Source organism: Stenella coeruleoalba (assembly GCF_951394435.1).
Source record: "Stenella coeruleoalba genome assembly, chromosome: 3".
Taxonomy (NCBI): domain Eukaryota; kingdom Metazoa; phylum Chordata; class Mammalia; order Artiodactyla; family Delphinidae; genus Stenella; species Stenella coeruleoalba.
This window is the reverse complement of record NC_137148.1, coordinates 77,469,887-77,490,744: the sequence shown is the minus strand read 5'-3', so window position 1 is coordinate 77,490,744 and position 20,858 is coordinate 77,469,887. Positions and strand designations below refer to the sequence as shown.

General features: G+C 40.0%; 2 protein-coding genes across 4 annotated transcripts in view; one reads left to right on the top strand and one right to left on the bottom strand.

Moving 5' to 3' along the window:
• Positions 1–14,741, top strand: part of PCSK1 (proprotein convertase subtilisin/kexin type 1) — a gene marked incomplete at its 5' end in the record, with an annotated part of 40,165 nt that extends 25,424 nt beyond the window's left edge. The window contains 5 exons of one of the 2 annotated variants that reach the window (XM_079917668.1): positions 5,386–5,619; positions 8,708–8,865; positions 10,252–10,385; positions 11,942–12,103; positions 14,208–14,741. In XM_079917668.1, the coding sequence (XP_079773794.1) occupies positions 5,386–5,619; positions 8,708–8,865; positions 10,252–10,385; positions 11,942–12,103; positions 14,208–14,585 (1,066 nt within the window). In that variant the 3' untranslated portion in view covers positions 14,586–14,741. Of the gene's footprint in view, positions 1–5,385; positions 5,620–8,707; positions 8,866–10,251; positions 10,386–11,941; positions 12,110–14,207 lie in introns of both variants that reach the window. The other variant, XM_079917669.1, reaches the window with a different exon arrangement.
• The window catches only part of LOC307184301 (uncharacterized protein), a 594,345-nt gene that overhangs the window by 167,965 nt on the left and 405,522 nt on the right, over positions 1–20,858 (bottom strand). The window lies entirely within an intron of this gene.

Below are 20,858 nucleotides of genomic sequence, written 5' to 3'. Positions count from 1 at the left end.
ACGTGGGGTCCATGAACTTCTTTGAAACTAGATGCAGAAATGTTTGGGAGTGCGTGTCTGGCATTTTGGGGGGAATGGTTTGTAGGTTCCATCAGATTCTCACACTGCTCACGATTTAAGAGACATTAAGAGTCTATGATCTCCCTGGTGCATGTAATAAGAATTTAATTCTTTTCGTTTTGATTCAATCATCAGTAAGATGGCCATAATCTATCTTAACATTCATAAACTTCCTGCCAAAGTACATACAGATTATTGGGATGTCTGTTCTCAACTGGGCAGTTTTCTTAGCTCCATTCAATTGTCTATACCCAAATGACTATTTCAGAAAATCTGAATGCCAGAATTTCTAGAAGAGTCCCTAGACAATCAAGATTGGAAGAATCATTTAACCATGTGCTTCTCCTCAAGGAACAACTATGGAGACTGAAGAACAACTCTGGGCTAAATTTATCAAGGATAATAACATTCAGTATTTATCAGCCTCTTACCATGGCCGGACACTGTGCTAACCTCTTTATATACAAGACCAACTCTAATCCTTACAACAGTCTTGTGACACAGAAATTATTAATTGCATTTTACTAAGGAAGAAACTGAGACTTAGAGAGGTTGAGAAATGTAACCAAGTTCCCACAAAAGATTCAAACTTAGGTCTGTCTGACCCCAAAGCCTGTACTACCAGCAGCTACGGGACACTGCCTCCTATAGTCCTGTGAGGGAGGGGAAAGTTCATCCCCTCAAAGAAAGAGGAGTTAAGAAGATTGAGACTGATAAAGAAACATCTTAACTCATATTTATGAGTTCTGAATAAAAGGCTCCTGTCATGCATATTACTTACTATGCTGCATTAAATATGGGACTCTGGGGAAAGGGAAGAGGAGAGGGAAGGAGAAAGAATGATTTCTGGCTCAAAGAATAGTTTCTGGGGCAAATGTACAGAGGAATACTTTCCTTCCCTAAAAGAGTGTTTCTCAAACACCAGCATACAGTCATCACCTTGGGTGTTTATTTAGTTTGCAGATTCCCGGGTCCAACGGCCAGTGACTCAGATTCAGAAGTTTCTGATATTCCAGGCAATGTTTATGCTGGTAGTTACCTTAGCCAAAATTTGAGAAACAGCTGCTATGAAGGGTTACCTTACAACTGTATTTTCCTACAGTCTCACTGGGCTGTGACTGTAAAGATGCCCATTAGGATACTTAATAGGCATATCCTGGAAATATATATATATATATATAATAAATAATACACACACGCACACACGCGCACACACACACACACACACACACACACACTAAGAGACAGGAATTCCTTGGATAAATGCCTGTGGTACTATTATACTTAAGAAAGATGGCAGACAGTAACCTGTCTTTTGAGGGGAGAGCAAAGAATCAGAATAATTTTTAATAAAGAACAAAAAGTGAAACATTGAATCCCTTCACATCTTTGGAGGTATTAAACAAACAGATGAACCAATCTTCTGTTTTCATTAAAGGTTAGAGGATGGGAAACGGACTTTCAAAGTTGCGTGAAACCTTTGGATAAATCACATCAAAGAAATCCTTGACTCAGTGGATTGTGAAATGTTGGAAAGTCTCTAGGTTAGAAAATCTTCAACATCTAGGCTTATCTAATTGTGATTAGAGGCTAACCCACGTAGCCTTTAAGATTTTTCCCCTTAGAGTTTTGTCTCCAGATTACTTTACCGACACTCTTCTAATTAGAAGCAATGCTTAATTTCAGTGTTTAATTCCAAAGCCCTTATTTTCTATAAACACAGCCTTGATTAGCAACCCAATGTAATTTTTAAAAAATTTAATTATTCTGGATGCCACTGAGGAGTGAGTTGCTAATTAACAGAGGAAGACTGTCAGGAATGAGATGCACTATTGTTAGAAGCTCCTTTTCATTTACCAAATGCACTCACTCAAATGAAAAATAGGCTTAATTTTCCTAATTGCATGACAATGAAGCCTCTTTGAATATTTTGCAAAGAATAGGTAAAAGAAAATTAAAAAACAAAATCTGCAACTAAATAAAAAACAATTCTCTAACTGTAGAAATGTAGAAAATCTGCTTTGTGTTCGATTATCATGATTATCAAGACCATGCCTCCTTACTACATATCCTCATCCCAACCTACACACACACACACACACACACACACACACACACACACACACACACACACACACATGCCCGCACTGAGAGTCCAAGTGGGAAATTGGTGTGTTGCCCAGAGACCCCCTTGATAAGAGGCTTTTACCTAAAACTCCCTTTAACAGACTGGAAGCAAGAATTTCAATAAAGTGCCATATAGGCCAGAACTAGTTTCCACTGTCAGAAAATAAGCCACTTCTGCTCAGCTAGTTAATTATTCCTCCGTGTGGGATGGCCAATGTGGAAACAAGATCTACAATGAAGTATGTATGGTATTGGGCAGACTGGAGCTCTGAATAATATGGAATTTTCAAGATTGTCATACTCAACCACTCATCTTATAGATGAGTCCACTCAGGCCCAGGGAGATGAAGTGCTTTGCTTAAGATCACACAGGTCTTTGGCAGTAGAATATAATTTAATGTGCCTTCTATTACTCCCTATTCTGACCCCTAATTGTCTTAATTAGTTATATGCTTGTATTCTTTCTTCCAACTCCTATTATTTTAGGTATAACATAAAACTGCCTAGATAGTTTTTTTCCAATATACATAGAAAATCATGCCCTGCCCTCAGATATTTTGATTCAGTAGGTTCAGGCCTTTATCAGTCACTCTCTGTGCTGTTTGTCAGGAGCTCAGCTGAGCAGAGAGAAAGCATATTGAGCTGCCAGGGGTCAGGGTAGCTTTAAAGCAACAGACCAAAAATGAAAGAGTTAAGCCTTTCATCACTTACTGTGATGGTAAAGGCCAGAGTCTAAAACCAGAGAAAACACTGACTCTCCCTATTCCATTTTCCCCCATGGAAAGGTGCACCAGCTGATGGTCAGGTGAAAGCATGGACATGGGGGTTGTCTCACTGTTGAGGAAGTCCCAACAGAAGGCTCTGGTAGCTTTATGGACTCTGGGGTGGGGTGGGGTGAGGGGGAAGGCTTGGAGTGGAGAAGTACTGGGTACTGAGTCAGAGTGGGGAGAAGTATCTTCGAGGTTCCTTCTCCTCCCCCATTAGGAGGCCTTGGCTGAGGGCCTGAAGAAGAGCTTTGCCCAAGGCCTCAGATAAGGAGACCTAGGCACGAAGGCGCAGGGCCTAGGAATGTAAATATGGGAAAAGCTTGATGGGGGAGGAAGGCCTGAGTCCTTGACTGCAGCTCCCTTCAGAGATGGTGATGCACGGGCTGTGCACTCAAACTGGGGTGGAGAGGACAGCTTCCCCATGAGGCCCACCAGATAGAGCCTTTGCAGCGCTCATGATGAGGACTTAGATCTTAGTCAGCAACAGACTCCTCAGTGTTTAGGAATGTGTATTGCCTCTTGCTTGTCACCAGGGGTTTGTTAAACCAGTCCATGATGGGCTCTGGGGAGAAGATAGCAAGTTGAGACAGATTCCCCTGATGGTTGTTTCACAACCTAATGGTAAGATAGAAACCTTGAAGACTCAACACTTAGGCATTTTTTATTTAATAAATAATGCTTGATTGGCTTGGTAGAAACAATGCAGGTCTCAAAGCTAAGGAAAAGCTTGAGATCATGAAAGACTCTAATGACTAATAGCAGTAAGTTTTAAAATTGTATTTAAGGCTAGTTAAACACTTGCACACACTCAATCATCCAACCAACCGATATTTACCCAGCATATATACCCTGCGCCTGGCATACTTCTGAGTGCTTGGTACACATCAGAGAACAAGATGGATAAAAATCTCAGCCCTTCTCCCAGCTGATTCTAGCAGGGGAGACAGACATTAATAATACACAAAACAAATGAGTTGCTCAGTATGTTAGAAGATGATAAGCACTATGAAAGAAAAAAAAAGTATAGCAAGGCAAGGGAGCTCAGGAGTATTTGGGGAGAATTGAAATCTTAAATAGGGTGATCAGGGAAGGTTTCATATTCATTATAACAGACCTGACAATCCCATGCATCTCTGATTTATCTTTATATTGCTGCTAAATTAATTTTGCCAAGACTCCTCATTATACCATTCCCTTGCTCAAAAATCCTGAATGGCTCCCCTTTACCCAAACGATAAAGTATAAGCTCCTTTTCCTGGCATTCAAGGCCCTCACCATCCAGCTCAGTACTCCAGCTCACCTCTTCCTTGCTTCAGTAAACAAGACTATTCACTGTACTCTGGTCACATCCTATCCTTCCCCTGTCAGAGATTTTGACCCATTGCCTCATCCCCTGTTCTCTCTCTTTCAACTTTTTGACATTCTACCCACCCTTTAAAAATCAACTCAAATATTTCCTCCTAGAAAAGCCATCCTAGATCTTTCCATCCCAAAAGAATTCTTTCTCTTCAAAGTTCTACAGTACATTATGCTATGAATACAGCATTCAGCAGATATATTATAGTTATTGAAAGACTTAGTTCATTTACTTGATTGTACACTTCTTAAAAACATGAACTACCTCCTTGAATATCCCCACACTATTCAGCATGGTGCCTTGTAAGAATGATCTCAAGTAGCTAAGAGCTTCTTGACACTTTTGCTATATAAAGAAAAGAGATAAAAAATATTTAAGAGTTGGGCTTCCCTGGTGGCGCAGTGGTTGAGAGTCCGCCTGCCGATGCAGGGGACACGGGTTCGTGCCCCGGTCTGGAGGATCCCACATGCCGCGGAGCGGCTGGGCCCGTGAGCCATGGCCGCTGAGCCTGCGCGTCCGGAGCCTGTGCTCCGTGTCGGGAGAGGCCACGACAGTGAGAGGCCTGCGTACCGCAAAAAAAGAAAAATTAAAAAAAAAAAAATATATATATATATATATTTAAGAGTAGGTAGCCAGCCCATGTCTAAATCTGAGTGTTCCTAAGAAGGAAGTCAAAAGCTCAACTGTGGGTTCATAATGCTGAAAATACTAAGGCTGTTAATGAACAGCAGAAGATTGGAGGGCACAAAGGAAGTGCTGTCATTTTTAATTTTTGCTCCAGTTAAATGTAAGTACATAGGAATCAGGGGCCAAGTTCTACTTTTCTACAATGCTGAAAACCAATTTTACTCATGCTAAGATTGTAACTTATATGGTATGAGGAGAAGTTTTCAAGACTGTATTTTAAATTATGAATGAAAGACATAACAACAGTGATACACACAAAATTTACATAAGCACAGTTGCAAAAGATACCTCATCATCTCTGAATGGAGATGATTGTTTTTAGCACTTGCTTTTGCAAGGAAACTTCTTTTTGTCCCTTAAAGATTCTTTGGGTCACTTCCTCTCCAGTCCAAATCTCACCTGGCGAGATATGCAGCACTTGGTTGTCTGGACCTCTGAGTATGACCCACTGGCCAATAACCCTGGATGGAAAAAGAATGGAGCAGGCTTGATGGTGAATAGTCGATTTGGATTCGGGTTGCTAAATGCCAAAGCTCTGGTGGATTTAGCTGATCCCAGGACCTGGAGCAGTGTGCCTGAGAAGAAGGAATGTGTTGTAAAGGACAATGACTTTGAGCCCAGGTAAGTGTCTCCAGGAATTTTAAACAAATGTGCGCCCATGGCACTATTTGAGTATGACATTTGTCACTCTGCCTAATTTTTCTCACCTACCCTTCCGAAGTAGATGGAGATGGCATTTGTCAGTGTTCCCTGTGTGTCCATGAGGAATCACAGAGATCAAAGATTTGCAAATCACGTTAACATATTTGTATTTTCCTCTCATAGCCTACCAACCAGATAGCAGTAAGTTAATGTGCACAATTGTTTTATATATCACTAAGAAAAATCATTGCCAATTAAACTATTACCAACCATCAGTTCTTTAATATTCATTCCAAATTCAAAGATGTTAAAGTTTTTTTTAATGCATCTTAGAAATGATGAAATGCAGTACTTGCCAACCAGTGTTAGCCCAAACCTACTTCCAAAAGAACCTCGCTTCATGCCACAGTGCTTTGTGATTCATGACTTTCCTTCCGTGAAGGATCTTCTATCATATGGCTTTCAATTAGACGACACCTCTCCCACTACATCTAGCTACGGAAGCAGAATCTCGTATCAAGGCAACTGCAATTATACTGAAGACCCACTCACACAAAATACCCAAGGGTGGGAGGCTTGGAGGGCCTGCATTAGGGAGAGAAAATCATTTCTTAAGAGGGTATATTTCAGTATTGGACCACTTTTTGAAGGCTATAAGGCAAATCTGCTTGAATTCAATGCCATGGCAAATAGCATTGTATTTAAGTATCTGTGTCTTCCTTAACATTTTTTTTCCTTTTTTCCCTTTTTATTTTATTGTGTTAAGAAGTCTTAACATGAGATCTACCCTCTTAAATTTTAAGTGTACAATACATAATTGTTAACTATAGGTACAATGTACAACTGATCTCTAGAACTTATTTATCTTGCTTAAAGTTTATGCCCAGTGATTAGGAACTCTCCATTCCCCCCACAAGCCTCAGGCAACCAACATTCCACTCTTTGATTCTATGAGTATTTTAGATTCCTCATATAAGTAGAATCATGCAATATTTATCTACCTGTGACTGGTTTATTCACTCAGCACAATGTCCTCAAGTTGTATCCATATTGTCACATAAAGCAGAATTTCCTTCTTTTTTAAAGCTAATATTCCATTGTATGTATGGAATATTACACATTCTTTATCCATTCATCTGTTGATGAATATCTAGGTTGTTTCCACATCTTGGCTACTGTGACTAATACTGCAATGAACATGGGAGTGCTAATATCTCTTTGAGATCCTGGTTTCAATTCTTGTGATAAATATCCAGAAGTGAGACTGCTGTATCATACGGCAGTTTTATTCTTTTTTAGGAAACTTCATACTGTTTTCCATAGTGGCTGTACCATTTTGCACTCCCACCAATTGTGCAAGGGCTCCAATTTCTCCACATGCTCATCAACACTTTGTCTTTTTTCTTTTTTTTAGTAATAGTCATCTGACTCTTAACAGGTGTTTTTTTTTTGGGGGGTACGCGGGGGCCTCTCACTGTTGTGGCCTCTCCCGTTGCGGAGCACAGGCTCCGGACACGCAGGCTCAGCGGCCATAGCTCACGGGCCCAGCTGCTCCGTGGCATGTGGGATCTTCCCAGACCGGGGCATGGAACCCATGTCCCTTGCATCGGCAGGCGGACTCTCAACCACTGCGCCACGAGGGAAGCCCCTTGACAGGTGTTTTGATGTGGGTTTTGATTTGCATTTCCCTGATGATTAATGATGGTAAACATTTTTTTTTCACATACCTATTGGTCATTTGTATGTCCTCTTTGGAGAAATGTTAATTTAGGTCCTTAGTTCATTTTTGAATCAGGTTGTTGGTTTTTTTGCTATTGAGTTGTAGGAGTTCTTATATATTTTAGAGATTAACCCTTTATCAGATATTGTCTACCATTCTGCAGGTTGCCATTTCAGTTTGATTGTTTCCTTTGCTGTGCAGAGGCTTTTTAGTTTGATGTAGTCCTACTCGTTTATTTTGTGTGTGTGTGCTGCCTGTGCTTTTAATGTCATATCCATTAAATCAGTGCCAAGACCAATGTCATGAAGCTTTTTCCCTGTTTTCTTCTAGGAGTTTTACAGTTTCAGGTCTAATGGGTGGGTTTATGTCTGGGATCTCTATTCTGTTCTATTTCTGTCTTTATGCCAGTACTATACTTTTTTCTTTTGAAGTATAGTTGATGTACAATATTATATAAGTTGCAGATGTAAAATATAGTGATTTACAATTTTTAAAGTTTATACTCCATTTATAATTATTATAAAATATTGGTTATATTCCCTGTGTTGTACAATATACCTTATAGCTTATTTTATACCTAAGAGTTTATACCTCTTAATCCCCTACCCCTGTATTGCCCCTCCACTTCCCTCTCCACACTGGTAACCACTAGTTTGTTCTCTATATCTGTGAGTCTGTTTCTTTTTTGTTATATTTACTAGTTTGTTGTGTATTTTAGATTCCACATATAAGTGATATCATACAGCATTTGTCTTTCTCTGACTTATTTCACTTAGCATAGTACTCACCAAGTCCAGCCATGTTTTTGCAAATGGCAAAATTTCATTTTTTTTTTATGGCTGGTTAGTATTCCATCGTATGTGTGTGTGTGTATCACATCGTCTTTATCCATTTATCTGTTGATAGACACTTAAGCTGCTTCCATATCTTGGCAATTATAAATAATGGTGCTATGAATACTGGGATGCATGTATCCTTTCGAATTAGTGCTTTTTTTCCTTCAGTACCATACTGTTTTGATTGCTGTAGCTTTGTATTATATTTTGAAATTAAGAAGTGTGATTCCTCCAGCTTTGATCTTCTTTCTTGGGGTTGATTTGGCTATTTATAGTCTTTTGTGGTTCCATATAAATTGTAGAATTGTTTTTTCTATTTCCAGAAAAACCTTATCATTTTCTTGTGCATTAAAATTACTTTATACCTAATCCTGAATTGGTTTCTACTCGTAATAGAGAGAGACAACAAGCCTAGCTGAGTATCTCCTTAAGAGTGTTGTGTACATATTTCCATAAAATGCAAGGAAGAAGAGATACACTTTGTTCAGTGATGATTCTTTAATGTATTTAGAGCCCTGAAAGCTAATGGAGAAGTTATCATAGAAATTCCAACAAGAGCTTGTGAAGGACAAGAAAATGCTATCAAGTCACTGGAACATGTGCAATTTGAAGCAACAATTGAATATTCCCGCAGAGGAGACCTTCATGTCACCCTCACTTCTGCTGCTGGTAAATTTCAACAAAACAAAACAAAATTCAATTTCTTCTAAATTATGTGTTTAAATTTTTCAGTATAAATTAAATGATTTCAAATCAATGATTGATTTTTGTTTATATATAGACCTAAGTCTTCCCATAGACACTTTCAGGTCTTAAAAAATATGTTTGTTTGGTTTTTTTTTTTGCATCAGAACTCTGCTCTGCTCATTCAAACTGATCCTTAGATAAGCAAAGAATGAGGCCTATTCAAATAATACCAATTAATAAACCCTTCTGAGTTATGCATTTTCAAACTGTGCTCATTATCCCAGGTCACTGATCTATCATTCATTTCTCTCAGGTAACACATTAGTGAAAATTACTCTAATAATTAAGCTGACAGATATATCAGTCTCATCCAAGGAATTAAGTGGAAAAACTGAGAATTCTGATCCATGAAAGAGAGTTGAGGAGACTAACAAATTTTCCACAATTATATGATTAAGGCATATGATACGATATATGGACAATTTGTCCTCTCCTGAAAGGTTACTAAGTCAGACAAGATCATAGATGGTAAAGAGCTTGTGAAACATAAACCATGATCCAACCAGGAGAAGCTGTCCTAATCCTTTTTCATGTTTTAGTAGGGTTCAACTGACTAAATTTAATTCCCATAAGTGATGTATGAGAAAGATGAACTATCTCTATAATGCCCTTCCAGGATATGAACTTCCTAGAGGTTTGGAGTAAGTTCTGTTAATTCTGGAATTATGCTTCCTTAATACCTTGGAATTGGCCTGAAATATTGGCAGAATGCTTTTTCATTAATGGCCCTATAGTTCATTTGACACTTTCTTTTAAAAATATTATTTATTGATCTATAGAGAACTTGGATTTGAAAATTTAGAGTAACTACTCTTACTAGTAAACTACTTTTACTAGTAGCTTTTATATGACAAGAGATTAAATTATATATGGCTTTATTTTATTATGTCTATGCTACATTATAGACTCAGGCACCTATTAAATTTTCAAAACTTCCTCTTAAATTTCAAAATGATAGTTCCATTAATATGTATGTTAGGTCTTTGATGCTCTTCTTTAATGTAGTTCATAAACATAGTTCTCTGAATTCTCCTTATTCAGATAAACCTTACTCAATATATTCATCCATTATTTATTTTTCTACAATATTTATTGACAGCTTATTATATGTCAGACAATGCACTAAGTACTGTGAATAAAAACTTTTTTATTTCCTGAGAATGTCTCCATCCTAGTATTATACTCAAAGGGAAAATGAAGAGGGCTAGTTTTACCCGGCTTCTATTTTCAGTTATCAAATGCTAAAGTGTGTCCTACTATCAGATCTGTTAGGACACTTGTTAATTTGTGATGCTTGCATGAAAACAGGAACCAGCACCGTACTGTTGGCTGAAAGAGAGCGGGATACATCTCCTAATGGCTTTAAGAATTGGGACTTCATGTCTGTTCACACATGGGGAGAGAATCCCATAGGCACTTGGACTTTGGGAATTACAGACATTGTAAGTATGAATGAAAGGATACAGAACCACAAGCTCACTTTTAAACACTCTGAAGCTCTTTTAAAGTTAGTGCATAAGAAAGGGCCCAAAGGAAATTTGATCACTCCTTATAGAGGTAAGGAGAAAGTTTAGTGTTTCAAGCTCTCCCCGCTTGGCTATATAGAAAATAAATTTAAAAAAATTAGGCACCAGCCATATAAGAAGGAAGAAAATATATTTTGATACACAATGTGACAGACTGTGGGGCAAATCCAAGTATACCCATGTCATGTCAAAACACAGCCAGCCACATGACCTACTCAGCCACCAGAATCAGCTGTATTTACAACCATAGTTAAATGCTACACCAGCTTTGCTATGACACTCTGCTGGGGTCATATGACAGAACTCTTAGCAATATTTACTGCAGTGGCTATTTAAAAGTAGCTTACTTGTTAGATAACATATCTTATTTAATACGACTTTTTTGGTTTTGTTTCAGTTATGAAACAAAAGCATTTCTCAGTTTTCTTTCTGTTTGCTAACACTGATTTTCTTCTATAATTGTAACACACAGTCCCAAAAATAAAGTGTCTGAGCAAAAAGCCAAATACATTTGAATTATTTATTTTTATATCATTTCTCCAGCATTTTCTATAGGTGAGCATATAAATGAGTGGTTTTTCAGGTCCAAGTTATTCTGAGATAGCAGTGTTATAAGTACCAGTAGCACCAGATTCAATGTCTAGATAACTTTTTTAAAATAAATGATTTTAAATTCCTGGAGATGTTACTTAAGTTAATAAAAATTCTACAGTCATTGTTACTTTTTTTTTCTCTGAGAATAGCTTTCATCTAAAGACTGCTAAAATTGTGATTTAGCAATGGAAGTTGTAAAAATTTCTGCTCTCATAGGGAGAACAAGAAAACATTCTTAGTTTATGGTCCTGTTCCTGACCTTGGCTTCCATTCTTTTACTCAGTTTCACCATAAGGAAACTAAGAAAATCTGTTTACCAAGATGGGACTATTTTATACCAAGTCTGCAAAATCTGATTCTATAATTTTAGATTATTTTTAAAGATATTTTAGATTTTTTTAAAAGATATTTTAGATTTCAGCATTATTTTTAACATAATTGTTGAGCCTGTGAAAATTATTACTCTTCCCATAAATATACAGCTCTTAAGGACTGCTTAATGCTGAGGGCTATTTATATTACTCTGCAGACTTTTTTTTTCCCCAATGGAATGCTTCTACAAGTTGATAATTGATAAATATAATTCTCATTATATAAGATATAGTCAACTTTTCAAGGACACACCCAGTATAGAAAAGAAGGTTCACGTAGAGAGTTCTCCTTTTTTAATTGAAGGCAATTAATCAGTTTTTAAATCTTTGAACCTGTCAACTATCTATTTTCATAGGAAGAGTGAGGCCAGTGATTTTTGTCTTTGTATCCAGAGCTCTACACATGAAATGCACAGAATTTTAAAATTAAACTATAAAATTTAGCTATTTTGAAGGAGTTTATATTGCTCAGAACATACACTAAAATTATGTATGCTTACTCATTAGTCTGGAAGAATGCAAAATGAAGGAAGAATCGTGAACTGGAAGCTAATTCTGCATGGGACCTCTTCTCAACCAGAACACATGAAACAGCCCCGAGTGTACACGTCCTACAACACCGTTCAGAATGACCGAAGAGGGGTGGAGAAGATGGTGGATTCGGGGGAGGTCTGTGTGGCTCTGTTCTTACTGGCATGTTCTTTTGTGAACTGTAGTAGACAGTGTAGTGGGTGAAGCTGCCCCTAACTTTTAGGCAGGAAGTGAATCAAACATGGGCTGGCAGGGCTTCCCTGGTGGCGCAGTGGTTGAGAGTCCGCCTGCCGATACAGGAGACACGGGTTCGTGCCCCGGTCCGGGAAGATCCCACATGCCGCGGAGCGGCTGGGCCCGTGAGCCATGGCCGCTGAGCCTGCGCGTCCGGAGCCTGTGCTCCGCAACGGGAGAGGCCACAGCAGTGAGAGGCCCGCGCACCGCAAAAAAAAAAAAAACACAAAAAAACATGGGTTGGGAGGAAAGGGAGTAGGAGTAAACTGTTTAGTTTCCATAGGAAATTGTTTCATTCATTTATTCTTTTATCCGAAAGTTAGAAATTAAAATGAATGAATTCAAAATTATTCAGTTCTCTAACATGAATTTTCTCCATTTATAACAATATCAAATTTTAAAGAGAGCTGTCTTTTTGTATGATCACGTATAGCTAACATTTGTATTGCACCTAGTTTGTAAGCATTTTTCACATTGTCTCATTTAACGTATAATCCTTGTAACCTAGAAAGGAGAGACCTCAATATATCCATTTTACAGAAAGAAGACCAAGGCTCAACTGATCAAATCATGCAGGCTTCTCTTTACTAATTCCTTAACTGACACTTCTTGGCAACTCCAAGGGGAGCTATAGAATCACAGTTTCTCTCAGAAAGTTGCCAAGGAAAGCTCAAGTCAGTCAGTTACGTTCCTAGGTCTCAGCCTACTGAGGCTGCTGGCTTCTCCCTTATCAGATGGTGGGCAGAAAACACATTTTCTTTATCTCTGCATCCCCCAGGCCTCTAGCACAGTGCCTCAGAGGTAGTAGGTAGGTTATCAGAATTCCCAGAATGTCCTTTCCTGAATAGGTCTGGCTCTGTGACAGGTGTTTTGGAAGGTACAAAGACACTATTTATTCAAGAAATTTATAAACTAGCTGTGAGAAGGCCTCAGCTCATATTATGGCCCGTTTACATTCTGCAGAATAGCTTTCCTCTGGGACTCCACCTTGGAGGCCTCCTCTTCCCAATTCTGGAGGCAGGTGGACCTTGTGGGTATTTCTTCCTCCAAGATTCCTTAAGGGGTATTAACAGGACCATTTGGCTGTTAAAATACTGAAATGCTTCCATAACGTTGACAAAGCCGCTTCTCTGATTTCTCCAGTTCCCCCCTTCCCCGCCCACCACCCCAATCTCTTCCCAGGCCCCTTCTGACAACTCAGAGGCTGAAAGTGCAGCTCCTGACAGAGCAAGAGGCCTCTAGAAAGCTATTCCCACATGACAGCACTGTTGGCGCCTCTGTACGAGTTATTACCTACATTATTATCAGCTCCTTCCCAAAACATGGGTGGGAGGAAAGGGAGTGGGAGTGGTAAACTGCTTCTTTTCCATAGGATGAAACCCTACTATCTTTTTTTTGCGGTACGCGGGCCTCTCACTGTTGTGGCCTCTCCTGTTGTGGAGCACAGGCTCCAGACGCGCAGGCTCAGCGTCCACGGCTCACGGGCCCAGCCGCTCCGCGGCATGTGGGATCTTCCCGGACCGGGGCACGAACCCGTGTCCCCTGCATCGGCAGGTGGACTCTCAACCACTGTGCCACCAGGGAAGCCCCCTACTATCTTTTAAAATTTATTTTTTCATCCAGAATTCAGACATTAAAATTAATGAATTCAATATTGTTAAATTCCCTAACATGAATTCTACTACAGCAGGCTGACAAGTGAAGGAGACCGATAGGTATGAGCGCTTACATGCATCATCTGGTTCAGTCTTCAACACCACCAGAAATGGAGGGATTCTTATTGCCATCTTACAGGAGAAGTTCACGGAGTTTAAAAAGGTGCCAAAGGTGCCTCAGTAAATGAGAAAATGAGGATTGAACTCCGAGATAGTGTGATTCCAAGCCTTGTGCTCTCTCTGCTCCCCAGACTGCCTCTCGAGGGGCAGGCAGTGGGCGTGTGCTGCAGCCGGCTTGCCTGCTCCTGAATAATGAGCCTTCTCCCCTTTGCCGGTGGCTTTCTGTGTTTCAGGAGCAGCCCACACAAGAGAACCTGAATGAGAACCCTCTGGCATCCAAAAGCCCCAGCAGCAGCGGTGTGGGGGGCAGAAGGGATGAGCTGGCAGAGGGAGCCCCTTCTGAGGCCATGCTACAACTCCTACAAAGCGCTTTCAGCAAAAACTCACCCCCAAAGCAATCACCAAAGAAGTCTCCAAGTGCAAAGCTCAACATCCCTTACGAAAATTTCTATGAAGCCCTGGAAAGGCTGAACAAACCTTCCCAGCTTAAAGACTCTGAGGATAGTCTGTATAATGACTATGTTGATGTTTTCTATAACACGAAACCTTATAAGCACAGGGATGACCGGCTGCTGCAAGCTCTGGTGGACATTCTGAGGAAGGAAAATTAAAATGAGTGGTGGTCCTAAGTTGGAAATAGTCATGCTTTTTCCTTCCCATTAGATATTGCCTGTGTCTGAAGTGGTTGTTTTGTCATTGATTCTTCTGCTTGTAATATCCTTTGCGGTACTTTTTCTTTTTCTCCCCAACCTGGATAGTTGAAAGCTCTGAGCTCAAGCAGTAAATCCAACTTCCTGAATTGATTATAGCTCTTTCAAAACACATCTTCCCTGCCTGCACAAGTCAAATGTTTTGTTCTTTCTAGAGCCACGGTTCAGACGTGGTCCTCATACCACATGAGAATGCCTCCTCAAGCCTCCCATTTCATGTCTGAAAAGAAAAGGCATCACCTGGGCAACAGTTAATTTGAAAAAGTAATCTGCAAAAAATGAAAGGAAGGAAAACTATTCTTAACAGCTTGTCCTCTGTCTTTGCCATGTGGTGATTCAAATTTTGATGCCAAAGAAGGGTTTGGAAAGTCTCTAATGAAGGAGTTCACAATCAGACTCACACCCTGGGTCTTTCTACTCCAAAGTACTGCTCATTCAGGAAGTGGCCATTAGATCATCCTGGGGAAAGGCTGGGTTATTTAGATCCAGAAACAGGCCTCAAACCCTGCATTTTCTGGGTTGAGCAGTTTTAGAGCATTTTTCTTTGCTTGGCTTGGTGTGCCATGGAGAGGCCTCCATGGATCTAAAGGTGACTGTGACTCGTGCTGTGAGCTCTGGCCTTCCTCTCTTCCTCATTACCTTCTCCTTTCTCAGCCACAAACTAAATACTGAGAGAGCTACTGATACCACTTTCTTAGAACAAACTTATACTCGGGACTTGGCAAATTCCTAATCATAATGTTTTTAATAGTCATAATAGGAAACCACTCATAACATGGAAAACCAATAACAGGAAAATATTCATAATAAGGAGAGCCAGTGGGAGGTTTCATTTGCTTTTTAAATTATGTTCATTAGAGCAGATTTTTCTGGATCTTTGAGACTAAGTGTTTATTCCTTGACACTAAAGGCCCTTCTCCAGTCTTATAGATGATAGTATCCAAATTCTCACCAAACTGTTTCCAAGCTTCAACTCAGAGGACACAAGCTGGCAGCCCAAAGGCTAGATTTTGTCTGGCCTGTTAAATGTTTTAAATATGTGAGTGATTATTGAAAATATGAGATTTCACATAAAACCTAATTCTCAGACCCATCTTCCCTCATCGCAACAGTTGGCTGGAGCTGCCCAGCTAGACTTGAACACATGCCCCCATGATACCCTGTTCCGTGCTGCTTATCACGGGCACCTTACAGGTCAGCATTCAATAGGCATTTGATTTTACCCTTTCCTGCACTAATGAACATGTACAAAGTGTAAATGCATTAGGAAAGAAATATCCCCAACTTCTTTCTGTACGATAATCCATAATTATAAGAATCTGTCATGATCTAATTTATAGGCCAAAAAAAAATGGTATTTGAGTCCCCTGAAAGTAGCTCTGAAATCCTGTTTGACTTACGTGTTTAATCTCACCTTACCCAGATGCTCATTTATACTAATTAACTGCCAATCCCCTCACTTCCCACTCCCTATATGCTCACAAAGGTTCCAGTCACCTACAATACTGGCATTCTCCCACTGAGTTTGCTATTTGCAATTCTTCTATAAAGTCTGAACTTCATAAGGCCACACATGCACTGGACCAAGAAGAGAACTACATTGAACTAGATCAGGAAAAGAACCCTAGAGTCTGTCGCTTGCTTTAAAGTGTGTTTGGTAAGACAAACTTTCACCCCCAATTCTACCATTTGAATTTGTGCAGAATGAGGGTATTTCCAGAGCAATACCCATGATGCATGTAGGATGTTCTCCTGAAAGAACTGCAGTATCACTCTGTCCTTGGAAGTATCACGTGTTTGATACATAGTGTTAGATAGAATTTTGAAAATTTCTGCACAACAAAAAGTATTAAATAAAGCTGAAAAGTACCAGAGAGTTGTTAGATCAATTTTCAACTAAAAAAATAAAGCTAAGGCCCAGAGAGGCCAATAAACAGTAAAAAATGAAAACTCATCCTATCCCCATTCCTAACCTAGTGCTAATTGTATGAAGCTTTCTTTTTCATTCTTCTGACAGTATCTTTTCCTGGTTAAAACCCCAACCAACCATTGGATTGTAGCCAAAGGTTCAATCAAGAGAAGCTTTAATGTTTAAATAAAGTCATGTTTGAATGTTTCCAACCTGGAACATACTGTTCAGACATAAAATATTTTTGTCAGTCTTTCTTAGTGCCTGTGTGGATTTTTGTGAAAATGTAGAAAAGGAAACTTATATAATATTTCCCTCAGAATTTTAAACTATATTTTCTTTACAGGTATTTATAATGCTTTACCAAATGCTTTTATCAAACAGAATTTTAAAAGGCATAATAAATTATATCAAAAACCAAAATTTTCCTGAGAATAAGAGAGTTTCATCCAATAAAATATTTTTGAAAGGCATGTTCCTCTGTCAGTGAAAACAAAAAGTATAATATATATGTGTTGTGGTATTAAAAATGACATTTGTCTAGTAGCCTAATACAATGTGTAGCTGAGTTTAACATGTATGGTCTTAGCATTTTTAAAGGAACTCCCACATTATATACTTGATGTATTAACTAGAATATGTACAATATGCTTATAAATCAAAAGAATAAATGGTTTCTCACAAAGTCAAAAAAAAAAAGCTTATGTTTCCAACAAAAACAGGACCTCCTTCTCTTACTTATTATATTTCCCAAATGAACCGTAAAAAGGAAAAGGTGAAGGTTTACATTAAGAAGTTAAATGGGCTTTCTTTCCTTTTTTATTAATTATTCTTCTTTATTTTTTGGCTTCACCACAGGGCATGTGGGATCTTAGTTCCCCGACCAGGGATTGAACCCAAGCCCCCTGCAGTGGAAGCATAGAGTCTCAACCACTAGACCACCAGGGAAGTCCCTAAATGGGCTTTCTTGAAGGTAATTTAAGAATCTGCTTAAATAGGTATATTTCATTTTCCTTTATAGCCCCGTCTTTCACTGTGTGAGTTGTATGATTGAGCGTTAACTAAAGTGTTGAGGGAAAAACAGAAAACAAAAAACCCGAACTACAGGGACTGCATGTGAGAGAAGTCATTTGCAACAGTTCACTAATCATGACATTGTTTATAGGCCAGATTACAGCAACTAAGCATTAACTCCCTCCCAGAGGGCCCCTCATTAGAAGCCCCCAATTCCTAACTCTGATCTCCTATTCTCAGGCCCATTTTTCTCTCCTGCTTCAAACCTTCATTCCAGGAATTTCCATCCACCATTGCAGAATCTGACCTCTTCCTACTGGGAGGTGGGAGGGGGAGTGTTGGTTTTCCCCCAAACCCCATTCCTTCCCCCTAAGTTATAAATACTCAGTAAAACTAAAATAATTTTTCAAGAATTCCAGAGGATTGTTCAACTGGCTTTTGTCCTCCATATCCAGCCACCTTCAAAGTCTTCCCACCAGGAGGGTTGAAGATATATCTCTGTTTTCTTTTGAATGCCCATTTGGTAACTGTTGGACTAACCATGTGCAGGTTGTGAGTACAAACACAAATACACACACATGACTCAAGGACAGACATTAATTCTTAAATATAAATTTAAACCCATAAGCAGGAAGAGCAATGTTTTCCTAACTGCCTCATAATTTTACAAGGCTATGTAGCACTAACACACACGATGATGATGATTATTCACTCTACTCCTTCTGCCCCAGTGGACAGAGTGTACTTTCCTGGCCTACGGATGCTAAGCTTGATCTGCTTTGGTCAACGAAATATTAGTGAACGTGGCGCAAATAAGGGCCCTAAATCTGCTCGCGGTTTGGCTTGGCGCTTACTTTTCGGTGGTTCCGTGCTATGAGAAGAGTATGTTCCTGGGAGCTATTGCCCCTTCAGCCTGTTTCCGGAACAGATATATATGGAGCAGATCCACATTCTGGAACAAACCCCAGCCATCTCACAGCATGAACCAGAGCTGTCCAGATGAGTGCAGCCTAAATAAACTGAACTCGTCACCTTGGCAAGTTGAATTGAGAATAAATGCTGGTTGTAAGCAACTGAGTCTTCAGGTAGTTGATTACACAGCCTTACTATATCAACAAAACTAATAAAAGTTCCATTTGTTCATTCCACTACCAATACCATCCCTTTCAAATTGTGCCTTCTTGAGCCTAGAGTACAAAAAAAGAGCCAGTATTAAACCATGCACCTCTTAATGCTGATCCAATAGATAAACAAAAACCCTGCCCAAGCTTAGTCCCACCTGGAAGCAGAGCCTCAGATAATAAACAACTGCATACAGGTAGTCATTTAGGAGGTAATAGCCAAGAGCAAAAATGACTCTCACATAACTCTCAAGGAGCATGGAGTAACATTGATCAGCACAAGACTTCCCAAAGACTAGAATGGACGTTTCAGCTGACAATGGCATTGGTAGAAGGTAGCTCAGAGCAGACACCTATGCTCCCCTCTCTCCCCCGTCCCTGCCCCATTCAATGCCTTCATGGTCCACCAGCCGCTCTCAGAAGCAACCCCAGCATAAGGGAAGAAAACTTGATTGGCTGAGATCAAGTTGACACCACTTATTAGAAACGCAACTTTCAACATAAACAAAGTTCTGTTACAAAAAAAAAATGAAGTAACTTTTGCTCACTTGGGTTTTGTCTTGCAATTTGTACATCTGTACAATTTGTGTTGCCTGTATATTGCTACATATAGATATTAGGTAAGCACTAATCTATCATCAGTGTATGGGCAAAGAGGTGACTATGGTCATTATGTGTCCACCATTCTCAGGGCATGTGCAAGGGAGGCAAAAATCACTTTCTATACGGGACCTCTATGATATGTGCTCCTTCCAGACAACTTGCCTGGAACTCCATAAAGGACATTCACTCTCATCCACACCCACATACCCTCCACCTCCATAGAAGCCCATATTGTAGGTATTTTCACTGAATATTTACCTGGGGAAGGGGCCACAGTCTCAAAAAGGGTCTTCTTCATAGGAGAAGGTAGGGGGAAACATTCTCAGGTCTGCTCCTGCAGGGCTGTCATGACTATTCCCTTCCATCGTCAGTTCCTTTATCCCTGGCCCTAGTAGCCCTAACAGCAGATGGTTTATAAATCTAGATGCTGCTTTGATGTGAGGAGAGTAGCCTCTATATCTGCTTCTGCCTTAAATCCTTTAGAGTTATTACTGGCATCATCATTATTAAAGGGCAAGAAAAGTCTGAAAATGCAACAGCAACAGCTAAAGGTATAGGTTCTTGAGTCAGCCACAAGTGAATTTGAATTCTGGCTCTACAATGTCCCAGCTGTGTGCCCTTGAGAAGGTTACTTCACCTCTCTGGGTCTTGTTTCTTCATGTATGACAATGAAGTCTACTGCTCATAGGTTCACTGTTAGAATTAAATAAGATAATGGAGATAAATAATTCAGTATGGTTCTTGACCTAATAAATATTCAATAAATTTTAGTTTTTATAATTAGTGAGACTGTTACTCTTATTATTACTATGGTGCTGTGAAAACAAAATGGACATTAAAGCCAAATAGATTTCAATATGCAGCTCTTACCTACAAATTCAAGAAAGGAGAAAAAATTAGAATCAATCAAGAAGATAGGCTAGAGGGGGAAGATGGTGGAAGAGTAAGACGCAGAGATCACCTTCCTCCCCACAGATACATCAGAAATACACCTACACGTGGAACAACTCCTACAGAACACCCACTGAACACTGGCAGAAGACCTCAGACCTCCCAAAAGGCAAGAAACTCCCCCACGTACCTGGGTAGGGCAAAAGAAAAAAGAATAAACAGAGAAGAAAGGATAGGGACGGGACCTGCACCAGTGGGAGGGAGCTGTGAAGGAGGAAAGGTTTCCACACACTAAGAAGCCCCTTCGCGGGCAGAGACTGCGGGTGGCAGAGGGAGAAAGCTTCGGAGTCACGGAGGAGAGCACAGCAACAGGCATGCAGAGGGCAAAGCAGAGAGATTCCAACACAGAGGATCGGTGCCGACCAGCACTCACCAGCCCGAGAGGCTTGTCTGCTCACCCGCCGGGCGGGCGGGGCTGGGAGCTGAGTCTCAGGCTTCGGTCAGAGCGCCAGGAGAGGACTGGGGTTGGTGGCGTGAACACAGCCTGCAGGGGGTTAGTGCACCACGGCTAGCCGGGAGGGAGTCCGGGCAAAAGTCTGGACCTGCCGAAGAGGCAAGAGACTTTTTCTTCCCTCT